Source organism: Gossypium hirsutum, chromosome A07 (assembly GCF_007990345.1).
Source record: "Gossypium hirsutum isolate 1008001.06 chromosome A07, Gossypium_hirsutum_v2.1, whole genome shotgun sequence".
In the NCBI taxonomy this organism is placed as follows: Eukaryota; Viridiplantae; Streptophyta; class Magnoliopsida; order Malvales; family Malvaceae; genus Gossypium; species Gossypium hirsutum.
The window spans coordinates 87,458,815-87,479,178 of NC_053430.1; the positions used below are offsets into that span (position 1 = coordinate 87,458,815).

Sequence of the window (20,364 nt, forward strand, 5' to 3'; positions counted from 1 at the left end):
ACAATAATAAATCTAACCTAACCCCAACATAATCATAGTTTATCTCTCAGTAACTTAATGTTCAGAGACTGATCATTACGGGTAATAAATATACCTCAACAACTCAATCGGAGTTCCAACTTTTTGACCAATTTTACGCCTCATTCCACTAACTTGATATCCTTTTCTGAATATCATGTTAATCGGACTTTTGAAGTCAAAGATTACATAAAAGATTACATTGATATCCAATCTGACCACAACATAAAATATGTTCCTCATTTTGTAGCGGATTGAAAATAAAAGCAAATTTCAGAGAAAAAAATGTGTTGCCAGCTCTCCTTCCCAAAAAATAAAATATAGCATAGACCTCTCCAAGTCCAATTTAGCCACACAATTATTACTAATTAAAATGAAAGCAATTTAAAAAATAAATAAAAACAACCATTGTACTTAGACTTATTATTAATTAAAAAAGGTCTAATTCTGAATTTATTAAATCCATTAAAAATTTGTACAGCATTTCCATGCACAAAATAAAATAAGATGTCAAGAATCTGTGCAAGCATGCAGAATTTTCAATGAGTTTTTCATTTGTGGTTGATATTTCAAGATGAAATAGATCAGCTATATAGTTGCAAGGACAAAATTTTCAATGAATTTCAATTGCTGGTTGGGTGTCTTTCGAGTTAAGTTTGAAAGCTGAAAAAGAGCATCAATTCAACTCGAAATTCATAGCCTGTAGTCTAAACCAGATCCATATTTCCAAGCCTCAAGGTGCCTCTTCCATTCATACCTTCACCTTAGATGGCAAACCATTTAACCATGACCTTGCAACAAGGCAAAGAACAGATTGAAATATCTAAGCAGATATCTTTAAATCTGTTTTAAGTGATTGAATTTTTTGGGATTAACATAACTCTGTAGAAACAAGGCCGAAATATTACCTTATAACAGGATCCATGTAGGTCGAGAGAAACGTATAATATCCGCATGAAAAAATGTCGAGACCAATCGATGAGAACAGGGATGTCAACCTGTAGATGAACAACATCGCAGATCTCGGTTAAGTACAACAGAATAGTATTTATTAGTTGCATTCCTTTTCCGGCAAATGGTTTTCTTAAATAAATGTATGACAAGGCTATGTTAGAAAATGCTATTGCCGTTAAAAGAGGAAAACATTGTATCTGGCTAAAAATTGAGTTCTATCAAAGCTGGATGAACTCAATTCATGAAACCATCAATTTTTCACAGTTGAAAAGGTGTGTCCTCACTAAGTTGAAGAAAGGGAAGGAGTCCCTCTTCCGTTATTAATTACCTGCTTGAATATCGATGGAAGAATTTGAGGCTTAGTTAGCATCACGAGGCCTAATGTCTTGGCAAGAGGTCCAAACTGTATGACATCCTATGTCACAGCATAGCCGGCAATAACAAATCAATGGCATTGCTTTCTTGACCAGCGGTGAATATTTGAAGGAAAAAGTAGGAGCTAACCTGAAGAAACGGTCTTAGCACGGGTCTCCAAGCCTCTAGAAAAGAGGAAGAAAAGTTCATTAGGAAATGACAAAACAAATATGTACATGAAGCAGGGCGGATAATTTCGGCCTTAGCACAGAAAATAATCTTCTTACCTCCATCTCTTGAAGTTTATGTCAAGAAGCTCGTTAATAAAATCCGTGGAACATTAGACTGTTTCTTGCAGACATTGCTCTTTGAAATAACCATGAAGCACTCAAGTTAGGCTGCAGCAAACAGATTTAGATTCCGAAAACCATAAGGGAAAGCCACTTAAAACCTATAGCCAAAAAGAAGAGGTTACTGACCATGTAAGGATTCAGCAGGGACAACTGTATGAATCGAGAAAATCCCCATCAATTGCTTCGTAAATCCCTGCTCTTGAAAAAGGTAAGACATTTTAAAGCTGTCTCACGTCTACAAATTCAAATATATAGCACCATGTTGAGAGAATAAATCAGCTTATTCTTCCCCAAGGTTCCGATTACCATGTAAATCTTCCTTCTTGAAATAACTAAAAATACATGTTTCCTGGTCCTGGTGCAGTCCGGAGGAAAATGGAAGAAAAAAGAAGAAAAATGAAACTAATTGAAGTCAAGTGCAAGGTGCGCCGCAAACTATCCATGAATGGAAGGAGCTTATGCATTGTGATATGGTTTACAGTTACACACATCTTAAAATTATATAGCTTTTCCTGAAATGATTTTGCTTAAATCCAAGGAAACCAGCAAATATTACAGGCTAGCAAAAATACAATAACAGGAAAGTACCATTTGATAATCTTCCGAGGTGCCTAGTCAAGCTCCCGAAACCACCAAAAGAGACAGGTGATTGTATGCCACTAGCATCACCAAACTGCAAAACATAAATTCATGACACATGTATTCTATTTCAGATGAATAATCTATTGGAAGATTTCAAAGTTAATAGAAAAAATAACCTGTAAAACACGATTAAATGCTGCTGGCAATGGACTGTCAAGTCGATCCTCCCCCATTAAGAATAAAACACTCAGAGCATATTCAGTCAAGTGAAAACCAATAAAAACAGTATATTATGAATTAAAGATAAGTGAAAATAAATACTGCTAAATTATTTAGAATAGGAAGACAATCTATATTCAATCAATCCTCTATAACAATCCTCAAGTTTTCATCTCAGTCTTCACTAGTGAAATCTGACTGATATACTATGAAATACATACGATAAAAACATTTGTAACCCACACGTAGAATGACGATAATCAAAAATCATTACTATCACATAGTTGGGGAAAAATGCCATATATAACTCTCCAGTATCTCCAGACTATCCATAGAAACTCCCTACAAATAGAATTTGTAAATTGTTGATCCATATCAAGCCTTTTGCAAACAAACTATCATTCTAAGCAAGAATATTAACAGAATCATACCAGCAATCTAGAATGGTGCAAGGAGACCCCATAAAGCATTTTTTATAGCGTGAACTGAAATAGAAACGAACATGAAGGATAAACTATTTGAATCAAGAGCCACTTTTATGGAACTAGAGTAAGAGCATGCCTTTCTCTTGTTTTTTTTTCGTTATTTGACTTATTTGTTTCTTAATCGATTGATGTGGACCTATATGTGTCTGACACATATGCCATTTTTCAATATTAGGATTGTCATTGGAATAATACATACTTATGTTTGATTGTTTGATATAGAAGAAGAGTCGGAGCAACATAGATTGACTAATATCACATGCATTTGCTGCGGGGAGAAATTTAAAGGTTTTTTCTCTTTCATTTTAATTCAAGGGTAGTCAATGCTTTTCATAAAAAGTATTTCTAGAAGTTAAACTTACACCCTGCCTCGTTTAAGCACACTCATCAGCATTTGTCCAAGAATAACTATTCTAGAATTACACATCAACCAGTAGTGTCAGATGTGACATTTTAGCAAGTGACAACTTAGCCATTGGGAAATTGGCTGAGTCGATCATGATGAGGGTAAATCATATGTCAATATGGTAGACATTACATGACACACAGAGGCACGGAGAAGAACATGCTGTCATCAACATAAAAAATTAAGCATGCCTTATTATAATGTTGCAAGGTAGGAGATAAAGCACATGACAGCAAGAAAAAAAACAAATGATCCAACATCATCAAGATGCAGCAACATAAAACCGAAGCAACAATGTAATAGAATTTACTGATCAGCAAATGAACCTGATATTTCGGCATCAAATCCCAATAGTCTTCCAATAGTTCTTCCAGTTTTGGGGACGTCGGTTGAGGATTGACATATGTAAACATATAAGTAGTGCGGTCTAAAGACCCAGACCCAGCTGGAAATGCCTACAAAATATGAATATATAAAATTATCAAACACTTACTATTTGCATTTAATGTAAATGCTACTTGCAAAGAACAATTTACCTCCCAAAAGTATTGCACTTTCCGCATTGCCAACTTTCTTCACTGATGAGCTACTAATATATGACATCACTTGGTAGAGTTCTCCTTAAATCCGCGAGCACAGGACCCCAACAACAAGACAAACGCATCTGTTCCTCCCACCTCTAATCTATAGATCAGAAAACAGACCACCGAATATACGGCTTAAGCCAGCCTGAGCATATTCTAAAGAAACTTGATTTTCTCTCATTCACTGGTAAGTCAACAATCCAAAAGTTTTGTAGGACAAGTTCATATGCACACGTTTTTGAATCTCAAATGTTCAACCATAAATGCAGGCACATGCATACAAATTAATAAAATGAATGTATCATTACAAATGTAGTTATTATGTCTATTAGTCCTCCAGTTCCAAATAGTAGGAGCATATTCAGTAACTATGTGAGATATACATGATTATATATAAGAAAGGGAAGTAGGAACCTAACCTGTTCACGACAGGAGAAAAATTTCCCCATGGCGTCAATGATGAGACGAGATGAAGAATTTTTCTTCAGCAAGTTGCAAGATCTATAAAGAATAGTGCAACATGTAATCATCTTAGTTTTTATTATCAAAGAAATATAATCCAGGTTTGCAATTTATTGAACTTCTTTCAAGTTTTGAGCACATTACATAGTAATTATTTTAGTTGTTTATTATCAAAGAAACATAAGAGAACAACGTTTATCGGTATCCATATGGCAGAGTCCCTGCCAAAGGAAACATGGAAATGCCTTGTACCGTCATGGTACCCTGTCTTCTACTGGAGTGTTTTGACTCTTATCCATCAAATTTAAGAAAGATAGCAGAATTAATCTATCAGTTCAACTTCATTGCTAGGTGACAGTTTAAAGTCTCAATAAGATGCAACAACAACTATACAACTTTGTAAATATCATTATACTCACAGCTGTGTCGTCATAAATGCTTATGCTGGACACACTGCAACCCTCAAAGATAACTCCACCAAAGGAAACAAAACGTTTCTTCACAATTTCTATAAGCTTTACAGGCCTGGAATATAATGGAGCAAAATATCAATTGAAGCTCATCGTTATTAAGTTCTGAAAATACAATGAGCAAAATATTTGTTAATAACATTAATCTCAAGCTTTTTTTGAAAAAAAAAAAAAAAGAAGAAAGAAGATAATAAGCTTCTAAAATTTCATAATCAACCTTCATCATTTAATGACCTAGATCCAAAGAATAACTACCAGTGACCAACTACAGTGGCCTCTGTTTAAAAGAAAAAAAAACAGGAGTTACTTTAATTATTATCACAAGTCTACCAACAAATGAGACTCCTAATTATTCAAATATGGATGAAAGTTTTTAAACAAAAACTGATTGTTTGCACAAACTTCTGCCTCTGCTATTAATCTTTCATAAAAGATTTCCCTCAAATCTTTTGTTGCACCTAGAAGGTTTTAATATTCAACCTACATAACGTTCCACATTTCCAATCTTCAAGAGCTGTTTCTATTCGCTAAATTATAGCTTATAAGAACAATGGAAACCATTTTCTTATGTTATAAAAAGTAAAATAAATGAGAACGGAACTTTCAGTTCATAAGGAAAATAACCGGTGGCTCAAGGTACAAGCTTTAATTTCTAGAAAAAAATTTATTCAATGCAAAAACGAAACAATAAATAACATGACCAGCACATTTGAAGCATTTCTTTTTAGCTTGCTAGCAGCAGCACAGTTAATAGGTAGTCATTTCTTTTCATGTTAAAAGCAACTTTGGTCCAGGGAGAAGATGTTAGCAGAATTTGCATTTGTAACTTTCTTTTATTTAATGTCACAATGATCATTTACAACATGGTGCAAATATTATGTACATAAATAAGGACCAGGAAAACTGATATGCTTTCTGATTATTTATCTATAATGCAGATTGGAAAAGGAGAATTACTCACGAGACACCCAGGTAAGAATGTCTTCTACCCAGATCTCACCCTTATTCTCAAATCCGCATCTGTTCTGAGCAATTAATGAAAAGAAAGAAAAGCATAAGTATAATAACAATGGTACTAAAGAGCGGTAAGTGAGATTAAAAGGGAGGAAAAACAGATGGGTTGGGGGGGGGGGTTGAACGATAGTTTCAAGAATGGAACAATGATTGCAAAAATAAAGAAAGTGCTTGCTAATGGTAAGTTATTTGAGATCATGTTTGAGCAAAGCGTAAGGTTCACTTTCCCTTAAATGAAACTTTAATTTACAAAATGCAAACCTGAGTACACCATTCTCTCAATTCTCTTAAACGAGTATCATTCATCATAATTGTATAAGCTACTATGAAAATTCAATGCAATCCACTTGGTGATTGTAGAAAATCTAGGGGGGACATCACTAGATATTTGCCTTTTCAGGGTTTGCTATCATTTTAATGACTAAACTAGGTGATATGCTCCATATGTGTGAAAATTGGTATTGCGGCAAATCATACCACAATGTTCTAAGTGTTTTAGAAAGAATGATGGAGAGCAACCGCACTCTTACATCTTTCACAGTCAAAACAAAAACTTTTCTTTTAAGCGCCTGATATTTAGTTGTTTACAGTTGCTCATGTGGACTAATTCTACTACTTTTCAATGTGTCAATGTAAGTAGAAATCACATACACCAAACTAACTTGAGAAACACTAATCAATTCATGATGTTCAGGAACTTACAGGATTGAATGACACGGCAGTAACTTCTTCAATGTCATTTCATCCAAATGCCAGCTTCTACAAGTTCCATCAACTCTTCCTTGAGATATTCCATTCTTGTTCCCTCTAAATCAAATGTTTTTAACATCTTTTCAAGAAAAGTATTTTGAAGCAAATTATTCTTGCTATGAAGACCCTACTATAACTCCATCGAAAACCTTACCCCTTTTAATATATTCTTTCCACAATACAGACTTTAAGACCTTGGCGATCAGGCAGTAGCAATAAAGATTCCAACGTACCCCCAAACAACCACATCACATTTATCTAATTGTTTTTTCAGCAAGAACAGAATGGCTAGACACACCAGGAAAGCTTGAAACTACCTGCTGAGGTGCTTGCTGAACTGCAAAGACAAGTGAAGGCTAGTATTCAATAATTTTAAAGCACAACTTAACACTTTAAACTCGCCTGAATAAATGTGACTACCAGTCTGAGTAGAGCAAATGCTTGACCAAATTCCGTCCAACCTCTTCAAGGCATTATAGGAGTATGCACCACCAGCACCACCAACCTCACCACTAACTGAAATGCTCTCCATTATCCTCTGCACGATTGAAATGTAATGATTCAGAAACAACTCGCATGCAAAGAATATAATAGTACTCCTTGGCACTCCCTATAGAGTTGGCAAAATGACCCGAACCAGTCAGATTCCACTTGACCCTATAGGGCTAGAGTTTTGAGTAAAATTGCTTCGAATCAGGTACAAGTACATAAACTATCCAGCACTCTATCAAACAAACTACAGTATGTTGATATTAACCAATATTTATGGTACAAAGAGCAGTAACATCATTATTTAACTACACATTATTCTTTGAACCAACTATCAATTTTGTTTATACAAACAGCTAAATCATCAAGTAAAGCGTGTTCAAGACAGTAACAAACAATTGCTATACAAAAACATAAAACACCATAGCTCTCATAAATACATATATCCCGAACTTCCTTAATGAGAGAGTGTCATGTTCTTGGGAATAACCAGAAAATGAAATAGAAAGGTAAACTGACCTGGGTTCTGGAAGGAACTGCTTGTGTTTGAGCACTCATGTAAATGGTACCCTTAGAGCTGTCTGCCTGTTTCTATGAACCAATGAATGTTTTGATGGATACGGAAAGACCCATTAAAGGGTCTCAGCGAGACCATCATCGTGGTTCCAGAAAGCATGTAGAATAACTTTCTGAGACTCTTCTATTTATTTATTTTTATCAAGTATTTCAAAATGGAAAGGTTGATATAACTCATATATGTGTGTTAAACAAAAAAAAAGAAAAAAAAAAGATTTAACTCATTTGTGTAAGAGAAATAGACACGTCTGTATCATAGTTGTCTTTTTATCTGGTTTGAAGGCCCAAAAAACCTAAAGGAACAAAGAAATGACCGAGAGAACCAGTTGTAAGTAAAGAGTAAAGACCGGCGGGTGACAATAAAGGGTCACCACCAGGTGAGGTTAGATATAAGTTTATGTTTTCGTGGATTATCAGATAACCTCAGCTGAAGCCCAAAAAGGGTTTTAGAAACCGGTTCCACTCTGTCGTTTAATCTCATCTTCATCTTCATCTTTGTCTTGGTTGTACAAGTTTCCCTACATAAATACTTCAACAGGTAAAATAATCTAGATTTCTTTTCCCCTTCTTTTAGGTTCTCTTTTGATTTTGTTGTTCTGTTTTGGTTCTTTTCTTTCTTTTCTTTTCTTTTCATCTATTCCTCTGTTTGGTGGCTAAGAAAATCTGGGAAAGTGGGAGGCAAAAGGCCTTTTAACTGTTTTTTTTGGGTTATAACAATAGGAACCCAGAAATGTATTGGAAGATAGACTTAAGAAATTGAAATTTGCTCTGATATTTAGGAAATGCTGCCTTTGATGTAATTCTGTGTCTTAACTGTTGAATTTGCTTCAAATTGCATGTAGGAAATTAAAGAAGATGGCAATCATGATATCTACAGCAAGTCTTGGCTACCTCTCTTTCAAGAGACCCAACAGGTCAACAATGGTGTTGGGGCAACTTCAGGCAGTGGAGTAAAAGCAATGCGAGCGGAGAAACCATTAGAGGAACTTTACAGTGTGAGGGTTGAAAGGAAAGTGCCAAAAGAGCGACTGACAGAGCTTGGGTTTCAAGATGGTCAGTATGGAAGACAGGGAAGTGTAAATTGGCATGGGACTGGCAAGTTGATCAGCTGGTATACATAGAGGAAGGGGAAGTAAGGGTAGTCCTGAAGGCAGTGACCGGTTTATGCAATTTGTTGCAGGGGACCTGTCCGTTATCCCAAGTGGTTCGAAGCTGATCTTTACTTCAATGGTCCATACCAAGAGCGCTATAGTTTCCGAGCTTACGGAGATGATCAGTAATACCTTCAATTTGCATGCTTGCTTAGGTTCAGTATCTCTTTTTCATTCCACCCTCATGTTTTTGTGTGTCATCATGCTCTACTTTTCTTTTCTTTTTGTTGTCTTCATTTCGCTTTTAATATTATAAGATCTACTCCTCCTATAGAAATCAGAATAGTTCACCCAATCATATCAGAAATAAATATAGGACAATGCACAAACACATTATATGAACAGTTACAAGACATCCATAATCTACCAAAAAAGACTTAAGATGCCCATATTTATATAAAGGAATGATGATATATATATAACATGACATATGGATTGTCAAGTCTATACACTGAGCAAATAGAGGGAAAATATATATATCCTTGCATCATTACAGGAAAAAAATAACAATAATAAATAGTAAATCCAAAGAAATGTTTTTATAAACGAAATCCCTTATGTCATAATACATAAACTTGCACCTCATCATGGAAGAGGAAGCAGATGGGGATAGAGGAGAGAATGGGGGAAATGAGGGAGATAAAAATATGCAGACAGAAGAACCAAATTAAAAAAAGAAACATGCGTCATAATCAGAGAATCCCACCACTTGCCATTCAGGAGTCAGAGACTTGATGTTAAAAACCGAAGCGACATCAACCAATTCCCGTGGTGCTTCACCATTTCAGTTACACCCTGGGCTGGAAGATCATTTAACAGTGATGGATTTGACTGGTTGCTTACAAACTGCATTCACTGCATCTCTCATCGACTTGCCGTTGCCTTTGGAGCTGTGCCCTTGTCAATGGCAATGGAAGAGATGGATTTTGAAACCATTACAGCCTCATTGCTTACAACTTTAGATGCAGCCACATCTTCCAACGCTTCAGGTTAGTTCCGTTTCCTGCAGCTCTTTTTGCTTTGCTTCATCTTCTTGGTATCTGCCAACATTCATCAAAGATCGCTTGATCAGATCTGAGAATATCTTCCGACATTCAATGTAAGGCCTGAACAGCTGGATTCCAATGACACGTGTGTTTTCTCACGCTGGAAGATTATTGAAGTATTACTGTGCGGTTCTGGTGATGAGGTTTCTTATGTGATCATTGTTCCACAAAAACAATGCACGTTCTGCTACCTGCCAAGATAACATGTTATAACAAATTAATATTGTCCATGAATCTCACAGAATCAAAAATTGAAAGTACAAAACTCTACTCAAATCAAAACAGATACCAGGCAACTATAATTACTAAAAAATGAAATTCCAGCAGAACAGATAACTCTCTCCTTTAGTTTTCACTTTAAACCCCACATAAACAGAACTACTTTACACAGTGAGTGTGCGCAATTGCTCAAAAGTTCCTTGCTAACCTCTCCAGTAGGGATACTCAAATATAATCAGTTATCTATATCTAGGTTTTGCAGCAATGACATATAGATAAAAATATAGACCCAAATTGCCAGCATAGAACATTCATTTTCAGCAAGAGTGCCCTCATCCGTGACAATTGCAAAGTGCTTTCACGGCTGTCAAATCAGAAGCCATTTAAATTTATATTTCTCGGAGAAGATGCAGCTGGGTGTAAGCATTGAGCAGAGCAGAAAGAAAGTAGGAAAAAATATAAAATCAGTTGCTAGCAGACTATTTATGAAAAAATTATCAGTTAGTAGCATAGTGAGGCATGAATGCCTGGCAACTACCTTGTGTTTCCTTTTAGTTATAGGCTAATGTACTTTACCAATAATTATTATATCTGTAAATTTTCCCAAACACAACCCAGTCCAGTTCAATGCTTTCCTTGACTCTGAAACTAAAATCAACTTAGATAAACCTACACCCTTACCTCGCCAAAAGATCCTAAATTATATCATTAATGCTTGAAACTTTTTGTAGCTTCCTCTAGAACTCCAGACAACTTTTGACCAAACCAAATTCTAGTAACATTTACACTTATAAAGGAGCTCAAGTTCAACAATACTTATAGAAGGTGGAGATTAACCGACAGGGCTTGTTTCAAGTGCAAAGGTTTTCAGGTAAACAGATACCAACTTTAAACAAAAGGTATTTTGTGCATGACCTATCTTCCATAACTGCTCAATTCCTAACACGTGTTTTATAATACGGACCATAATGCTCAAACCATCAAACTCTTGACATCCTATATTCCAACCAAACTGCCCAATTAAACTGAATGGGTTTTCATATATGCTATAAATGAATGGTGCCAGTTTTCTACAAGTGAGTGTCCCAGGCCAAGATAGAAAATCATGACCAAAGTCTAAAACAAGTATGCTGAATGATAGAAAATCAATTTGGATAAATATTCCAATTGATCAAACGATCATTTTCCCACAAAGAACAGGACACAAGCATCTATGTGTCCATAAATCATAACAATATCCAATCCAGCATGAAACAATGCCCAAGAGATGGTCACATGGCTTAATACTTCAAGCTTCTTTGCCTTAGCAAAGCGAATTGCGTGATCCTAGATGAAACATTGGCTCTCTCAATGGAAAGCAAGAGAATAAAAAATGAGGCTTGATCATTCATGATTAAACAAGCATATCTTGCTCAACAATTAACATAAATGTATTTAAGTACAAACGTAAAGAGGAAATAAAAGCAGGTGCAAAACACATACAAAGCATCTAACACCATATTGAAATTGGACTGCTTCTACATATGCAAAATGACAATTGAGGATTGAAAATGGTGGAGGTGTGGCTTTCAGAACGACTTAGGAGACCAATCTTAATTAGATCATATAAAGGAGTAATTAGGTGATTAAGGAGAAAAAGAAATCTGTGAGATGAACGACATGAAAATGTCAAGATTGAGGGCAGAAGTATATTCTAGAATGGGGCAAATTTATCCTAAAAAGAAAAGGTAATTGTAAGGGTGCATTACATTAAGTGGCAAGAACGTGGCTTTAAGTGACATAACCCCTTAATATAAAACATATCAAGATCAGGCCATGATAAGTTTAAAGGTTCTGGCTTGAGCCTTATACTGGCCCGACCCTCGAGTAAAATTCAAATCAATGCCAGCAACAAATAAAACCCAAAAGTCAAATTGATAGATTTCTCTGTTGGCCCAACGTCAATATGCCATCAGAATAAAACAGTGGGCAAATTATATTATAACAATAAACTATAAAGCACCAAGTGTAGTAACTCCTGTTGGAGGGGAGCATTATCCCACTAAGGCGTGGGAAAATTCTCCACAACAGCGATATTTGGGGAAGAAAAATAGCAATCAAATATCTCAAGAAATTTTTTTTTTTGGGGGGGGGGATGCTATGGTGATGAAGCATGGAATAAATCAGTCATAGAAGGAGGTAAGACATTTGTAACAAAGTGAGTGGAAGGAATAACAAGGAAAAGCTATAAACACCTGAAAATGCAAGCTGTTGAGGCATCGGCCAATCTGTCGGAAAAGAGGAACCATGCAGCGTTGGAATTCTGCTGTCTGAGTAGCTTCAAGAACTTCTTCCAACTCTCCAAGGAACATTACCTCCTTTGAACTATTAGTTACAGGCCAATACTTTAGAAGGCCTCTGATGACGGTATCAGCCAACTTGAAGTCTTTCTCAACAAACTGAGTAATGCAATAAGAAAGTTGCTGATGGTACATAGACACACACTTAGGCTTGTGAAGAGGAATGAGCGCTCGGACCAAGAAGAGCTTGTGCTCTTCCTTCAACGGCAAAGCAAACCCATTTATTATGCTGCCCAAGATTTCAAGCAATTCAGCAATACCATTGTGCTTTTCTGTCTCAAAAATAAACCTGTAGAAGATATTGTTGATGGCTTTTCTAATGAAGGGCCGATGGACCATGAACTTCCCATAAATCCGATGTAGAATCGTCTTTAGATACTCCCTTTCTCTTTGATCATCTGAATCAAACAAATCCAACAGTTTCAACACAAATGGATGGTCGACGTATCTCTTAGCAAGCTTAGCATCAGTCTCTGGTGAGACCACAAATCTAAGTAGAAGTTCATAGACAATCTGAAGATGCGGCCAAGCAGGATCCATGGCCGGTTCTTCATCTTCCATATCATACATTTCTAAAATCTTGCTATCATGATTCGGAGATGGGAATGTTCGAAATAGATTAGCAGCCACCATTCTCGTAACCTCTTGCATTGCGACCTCATTGAACTTGGATGAAACAGACGATATATAATCAACAAGCTCCAACAACGTCTGCCTTTTTATCTCCTTTTCCCTAAGGTTCTTAGAGGGATCACTAAAATCGAAAACCACATAACACAGACTCAGCTTCTTAAGGAAAAGATTCTGCTTTTCTGAGCTAGGACATCCCGGAAACTGGGCAAAGCCTCATAAACCCCTGAAGCTGATATAGGACCAGCTTGGCTTGCAAGAGAGGCTGTTTTCTTCCCGTGATTCGATTTATTTGAAGTGGAAGAATGTGAATTAAGAGGCCCATTGTTGAACGTGATGAATTGGAGGGCTTGGAAGAAGCCGAACCGGGTTTTGAATTGTTCAAAGAATTGGGACCTAGAGCAGAATTCAAAGAGGAATTATCATGGACTCCTCCATCACCATTTGAGTCATTGTGGGATGATTTGGATGGTTTTCGAGGTAGCTTTCCAAATATTTGCTTGATCATATCTACAAAAAGCCCTAAACCTAATCCACAATTATCTAAGGTTCCAACATGAAAGACTTCAGATTGTAAACATTTCTTTATACATCATTTACAGATTCAAGCAATGGAAGTAAAGATTTGCATTTAAAAGAAAACAATGCAAATAAATATGTACCCAAAAAAAAAGATCTATTCAGAATATAATGCCTTTAAAATTACGATTCTCTGGATTAAGAAATAAAGGTTACAGAAATGAAGGAATTGAAAAAAAAGACGAAGGTTTTTCAACTTACAATTGATGAAATAATTGAAGAGATCCGAAAAAAAAAGCGCGAGAAAACGAGATAAAGAGAGAGGAAAGAAGAATAAAGAAAATTAAAGCCCCCTAAAACGATCTACGATCATATAAACCCTAAAAACAATTTCGATTCAAAAGAGAAAAATAAATAAATAAATAATACTGGGCGAAAAACGGAAAGAGACAGAGAAATTAGAGAATGCCTAGCAAACAAAAACAAAATAAGATTAAAAAAAAGGGTAAAGAGATTAAGATGGTTCCCTCTTCAGCTCTATCTAAATGGGATTTTAGTTTTCTGTTTGGATGAAGAGAAAAGAGGAACGGAAAAAATCACGGGAAATTGAGGCTTCGGACAGGACTGATGGGAGGGGCAGAAAAGAACTTTACGACAAAAAAGTGATATTACAATAATGACCTCCAATTTGATTTAAAAGCTTGACCAATGATAATGATTCAAATGGACCCTATTTTAGAGGCGATAATGGATCCGATTAGATTTTTCCTTTTTTGAAGTTGTAAATTTTTTATTATTTTTATTTCATAAATGAAGTTGGCAACATAAAAAAGGCAAAACTTATAACATTTTCTTTTCTAATTTCACGTGTGCAGTTTTAATTGTTAGCACTTGAATTCACATCTTTTTTATTAATATTAATGTACTTAAATTTACATTTTTTTATATTAACATTTTTACATTTAAACTCATATTTTTTATATAAATTAACAATAATGTAAGGTCGCATTTTTACAATGCGTTTGTGGACTGTCTTTTCATTTATCTTAACTAACCTTTCTTTTTTCCTCTAAAAATCTCAATATTATATGTATATATGTATATATATTTGTTTTGAGTGGCTCCCCTTGCACCTGGCTTGTAGTTGCAAAGTATAATGCAAGGTTTAGCATAGTTTGGTTGACTTTATTTTCTAGCATCGCAATATGCAATATTTAAATCCAAATTCTGCCATATACTCAAATGGCCTCAATTTTTATATATATTGACAAATTCATATGATAATTTCATCTTTTTATTATTATATTTATGTCCGACCAAGTCCGTCCTTCCTCCACTCAACAATATAAATCTTTATTTTATACATTTCATTAACCTGGTCAATATAATACCCATAGTTATAACATTTTTCTCCCTAAAAATATATCACAAAAGACCCTTAAATTAATTAATCATAAACATGTGATAGTCTGATTATTTCGTCTACCACATCAATTTTTAACAATAAAAATAAATAAAATTTAAAAAAATTAATTTTCTGTACAAGAACTAATTTGCCCATTATTTAATAAAAATTGCAAAATGCAAGGTACTTCTACCCATTTTTGTTCTAGTACATGCACGTTGATGGTACATGCATTTTTGTTCCCATAGACCTGATAGAATATTATTGAAGCACCATCATAGGAGACTAGAAACTATCGACATAACCAAAGAAGAGAGAAGGTTGGTTTAATTCTTAAGTTTAAGCAGCCATTGTTAATGGTTCTTGGGGGTCTTATATTAAAGATTTGTCATTTTTGCAGAGACTGCACTCACAAGTCCAACCACACATACAAACATGAGAAGAACATGGTAAATTATGCAAGATAGCCTTCCCTTTTTTTTTTCCTTGGCGTGCAAGCACAGAATCTTCTATGCACTGTACAATTCCACAGCACAAACAAGAACAATATCTGAGCTAATGTGCTAGAAAATCGGTACCTCCTCATTCCGCATTACAATGATGGGGTTATCTCTTTCTACGCTTCGGTTCCACCTAAAAGCCAAAAGAATGAGATACAAGATCAAATGCATGGCTGTATTACATTTGCTAAGACGGAAAGGGAAAAGAAAGAATAGTTCTTCGACAAGTAAAATGAAACTTACAACCAAAATATGTTATCAAGGCTGTTCATCTATTGTAATAATTAAATTATAAATAAAATATTAACTAATTAATTATATTTCGTTACGAAGGAAAGTACTAGAAAGTTATCCACAATGCCAAACTACAAGCAAGGATTGATTATTGCAGTTTGGTGTTGCAGGTGAAAGAACTTGGAACTAACAGCTGCATTGCAACAGCATCATCAAAAGATATCAAATGTCGGTCTAAGTCAATATATAGCAATCTGCTGATAACTGAACGGAGTAAAATAAGAAACAAGAAATATATTTATGTATGCACGCTCAAACCATGAACATGAATGCTCTAACCTTTGGCTCAAGGGATGCTGATACTCGGAACGTATTCATAGATCTTTTGGCAGCATCCTCTGAAGTACAATCAGAACATAAAAAGTGATCCAATCTTTTTGCTTCTTCGATGGTCATCTCCATGCAGGATGGATGAAACCTGAAAAAGATTAATGTTCTAATCAGGAAACTATGATAATCCATTTTCATGTCAAAGAGGAAGCACCATATCACAACACATTCGTGTGTGTGTATACATACAGTACAATGGAATCACTGGCAAGGAACCGAGAGAAAATACTAAAGATACTAGCAGACCTTGATAACATGTCCTCAGACCAAATATGTTTTTCATTTCCAGTAAAAATACTCGGCAAATAACTCATACAAAGTCCCTTGAAGTCAACATGATCATTAGATTGTTTAAACAAAAATCTACCTACAACTAGCCGGTAGCACTTCCAACCCATATGTGCTCAGAAGTAACGAGAAGTACAACTCGATGCTGAGTTATACTGGCAGACCAAAAGTAAAATATAAAATAAAAGCTAAAAAATATATGTTTAAAAGGTTACATACACCCCCCCCCAAAGGCACACAGAAAACATTTCAGCTTTTCCGGTCTTATTATCAACAAGTTAAACTCATTTAAGTTCTTAGTGGATAAGAGCTTTAGAAATCTCTGAAAGGCTCTTGTGAAATATGTTTACTTTCTTTATCTACAGACCAAGAAGCAAGTCCATTGCAGTTTTCATTGTAGTTTTAGCTTTTGTGAAGGTTTAAGCTGCAATTTTTGAGCTAAAACAGTCAAAGGTAACATTGTTTCGCGGTGCAAGCTAAACTACTATAATTTGTTCACTTATGGTATTTATATAATCTAGTGAAATCTTAAGTTTTAAGATCTAAAAGAACAACGCTACATTGATTCACATAGTCTTTTATGTGTTTATTAGGCCCCTTCCAGAGTTTAAGATTCAAAATTCACATTTTTCTATATAGACCATTTAGTCAATCATATGTAAACTTCTTTTCTTTTTTAGGTATAAATGTAAATGTTAATATCCATTTCCACTCTATTTTCTCCATCCATCTAATATCTTTTTTAGGGTATAAACGTAGTCTTTTGCTCTTTGTGACAATTTTCCCTTCATTTTCCTTAAGGTACTCATGTCTTACACTATCAAACATATGTTCAGACTTGTGCAAAGGGATATGATCTTCTAAATATATGGAAAATCTCAGAAATAGTTGTGCATGCCTGTATCCGCCATTCAACCCCAAACCTGGTTATCATAGCTTAAAAAACTTCAAGCCATCCAGTCACCTTTCCTTCTACAAGTCACCTGAAAGTCTCCACACTCCACTATCGGCAGATATTACCTGAAGCTAAATCCTCCTTTCCAGACACTCTTTTTCAATACAATATCAATCAACTAAAACCTTATTGACATTAACATTCATCAAATTATAGATCATAAAATTGCTACCATTTACACGTTGAATAGCTGACTTCAGATTATTGTAGAATGTTAATATGGAAATGAACTATGTCTGAAGACAACAGAGTAATGAAGTTAGATCAGATGGCATTAGCAGATCAGCTTAAAGATTCATAATGGGGAAATGAAAAATTTTGCATCTTCAATTGAAACTGATGTTGATCTCGCTAATGAATCTACCATTACAGCTGCAATACCTTAAATTAATTGCTTTCAGTCTCTACAAAACCACTGCTTCATAGATACAATACCAAAAGAAAAAGGACCCAGAAAAGTCATTATTGGGGAAAAAAAGTTTGGATGCTACAAGCTTATTTCCAAGGCCATTATTAAGTCAAAGTACACTACCCCAGTACTCAACAATGGAAAATCATTCATCATTGTATTTTCCATGAATAATGGAACTCGGAACTAAAAGCATTTGCTATGGAACAAAACAATATACATACAAATATCCTTTTGCTTCAAGAGCTATCAGTTATCCAAAAATAGCCAAACTTGTTAACAACAACAACCTAGTAGGATTAAACTCAATAGTGGAAAAATCACTCATCAACAGATGTTCCGTGAATAACGGAAACAAGGAATTAAAAGTGTTCTCTATCAAACAAAACAAAATGAATGCAAATATCCTTTGCTTCAAGACTCAAGAGTACCAATTAATCGAAAAAGGAAAGGAAAAAAAAAGCAACTTTTTCATGGTAACAACCTAGTAGGATTAGCATATTATATTTAAACATCCGAAGTAGCTGAGTTAAAAACTTAGGCAGACTTAAATTAAAACTAGAGCAAAAGTAAGTGCAACATTAGTGAGAAACCCTTTCAGCTCACAAATCAATATGAAACCACCAAAAATAAATGAATTTAATCTCCAGTTCTACACACACAAGCACAAGGAAGGTGAACAGTTCACATTGATTGCAGAATGAAATAAGTGAGCAAGGAATTTACCAATCCTTGCATCCTTCGCATTGCACCATAAGGTCATCCGGGTTATATGGCATCTCACATTTGCAATACCTTCAAAACCGAAACCCCGAAGAGTTAGTGAACAAACTCGAAGAACATATAAGACACTGGAAAAAGAAAATTACCCTAAACTTAACCCCAAAACATAAGAAAAAACCGAAGGTACTCACACTGCCACCCGGTCCGGAGTGAAACCACCGGTGGCGGCCTTATATTCGAACCTACAAAAGTAATCTTCAGCACCAACATTTTCAAGCTTAGTGTAGTTTTTGAAAGTGTGGACGATACACTTTCCTTCAATGGTGTGGGCACTTTGCACATCATAATGGTCTGATAAAAAGAGCTCCTTGGCTCCATGGAACTGTCTTCTCCCCCCAATAGACTCCTCCGGCCGATAGTACCATCGAACTCGAACCTTCACATTGTTCCGATGGTCGGCCTCGATCTTCTCTACACGAGCCACGTACGGTGGCTTATCGGAGTCCGACGGTCTCATCAGCACGCAATCACCAGCTGCAAAACAAACCAAATATAAAATATATCCAACCATTTCCCAAAATCCAAACACATTTGCGAGTTATACGAATTTTGGGATGTTTTTGAAATGTAAAAAGGAAAAAGAAAGAGATGGGTTTAGATAGAAACATACGACGAACAACTTTGTTGGTGCCTTTGATAGCGTAGGAATCAAGGTCCTTCTTGCCAGGTTTGGTCTTGGCCATGAAAGGGTTGGTTTGTGAATGAAAATGTGAGGAAGACTGAGATTTTCGTTGATGTTTTAAATGGTGAAAAAGAAAAGGGAGAATTGGGGGATGGAAATGAAGGAATCGAGAGAGAGAAGAGGGAGACAAAGAAACAAACCCTAACAACTGGGAGATAATAAAAGGACTGTTTGTAAGAGAAGATCCGGAAGCGATCGAAAAAGAAAAAAATAGACAAATAAAAGCAGTAATTTTTATTTTTTTTGGAATAGGACGACACGTCAGCATAACAATGTTATACACCCGTTGCACTTTTAGAGGGAGCTTCTATCAAATTAATCAGTCAGGAATTAATAGAGATATTATTATATAAATAGATTTATTCACCAATTTTATTTATTTTATTATTCATATATGTTGAAAAATCATAATATTATTCCTTGGCATTATAAATTTTACAGTTTTTAATTAAAAATATTTTAAGAATTTTTATAATGTTGATTTTTCAATAAGACTCTTAATAATTACTTAGAAAATTGTATTTTTCATTAGAAATTTGAGTCAATAGTTAATGATTTTAATAGTTGTTAAAAAAATATTGTAATTTGTGAGATATTTTGTTACGTGTCATGTAAATAGATGATGTGGCATGTTGACCGGTCAATATCGGTCAACATTTGGAGTCAACTTTTCATGTCATCGATTCACAATCTCTTTATATGACACATAATAAAATATTTTTTTAAATTATAATATATCTCATAAATAACAGCATTCTCTAACAATCAATAAAACCATCACTTATTGACTCAAAATCCCTCAAAGTACTATCGGAAACTCAACTTTATAAAATTGTAAAAAAAATTTAATTAAAAATTTAAAAATCATAAAAATTATAAATTTTTTTGACATTATAAATTTTTCAATTTTTAATTAACAATTTTTTTAAAAAATAAAGAATTTTTATAAATTTGGGTTTTCAATACAATTTTTAGTATTTAATTAGAAATTTGTGTTGTTGATTAGGAATTTGAATAAATAATTAATGATTTTGGTAGTTATAAGAAAATATTGTAATTTAAGGAATATTTTATTATATGTTTCAATAAAATGCACTT

At 34.8% G+C, this 20,364-nt stretch overlaps 1 protein-coding gene and 3 pseudogenes across 1 annotated transcript; 1 reads left to right on the forward strand and 3 right to left on the reverse strand.

The window, feature by feature from the left end:
• Positions 1–576: 576 nt before the first annotated feature.
• On the reverse strand, positions 577–7,726 carry LOC121231793 (uncharacterized; annotated as a pseudogene).
• A 470-nt stretch (positions 7,727–8,196) lies between these two features.
• Positions 8,197–9,046, forward strand: LOC121231795 (uncharacterized; annotated as a pseudogene).
• Positions 9,047–9,619: 573 nt separating this feature from the next.
• On the reverse strand, positions 9,620–13,683 carry LOC121231796 (serine/threonine protein phosphatase 2A 59 kDa regulatory subunit B' gamma isoform-like; annotated as a pseudogene).
• A 1,717-nt stretch (positions 13,684–15,400) lies between these two features.
• On the reverse strand, positions 15,401–19,465 carry LOC107955657 (chromatin remodeling protein EBS). The gene is made up of 5 exons (XM_016891460.2): positions 19,195–19,465; positions 18,716–19,058; positions 18,528–18,596; positions 16,099–16,237; positions 15,401–15,658 (listed from the first exon to the last, which is right to left on the reverse strand). Exons 1-5 carry the CDS (start codon positions 19,265–19,267, stop codon positions 15,632–15,634), a joined length of 651 nt encoding a protein of 216 aa, XP_016746949.1. The 5' UTR covers positions 19,268–19,465; the 3' UTR covers positions 15,401–15,631.
• Between the last annotated feature and the right edge of the window lie 899 nt (positions 19,466–20,364).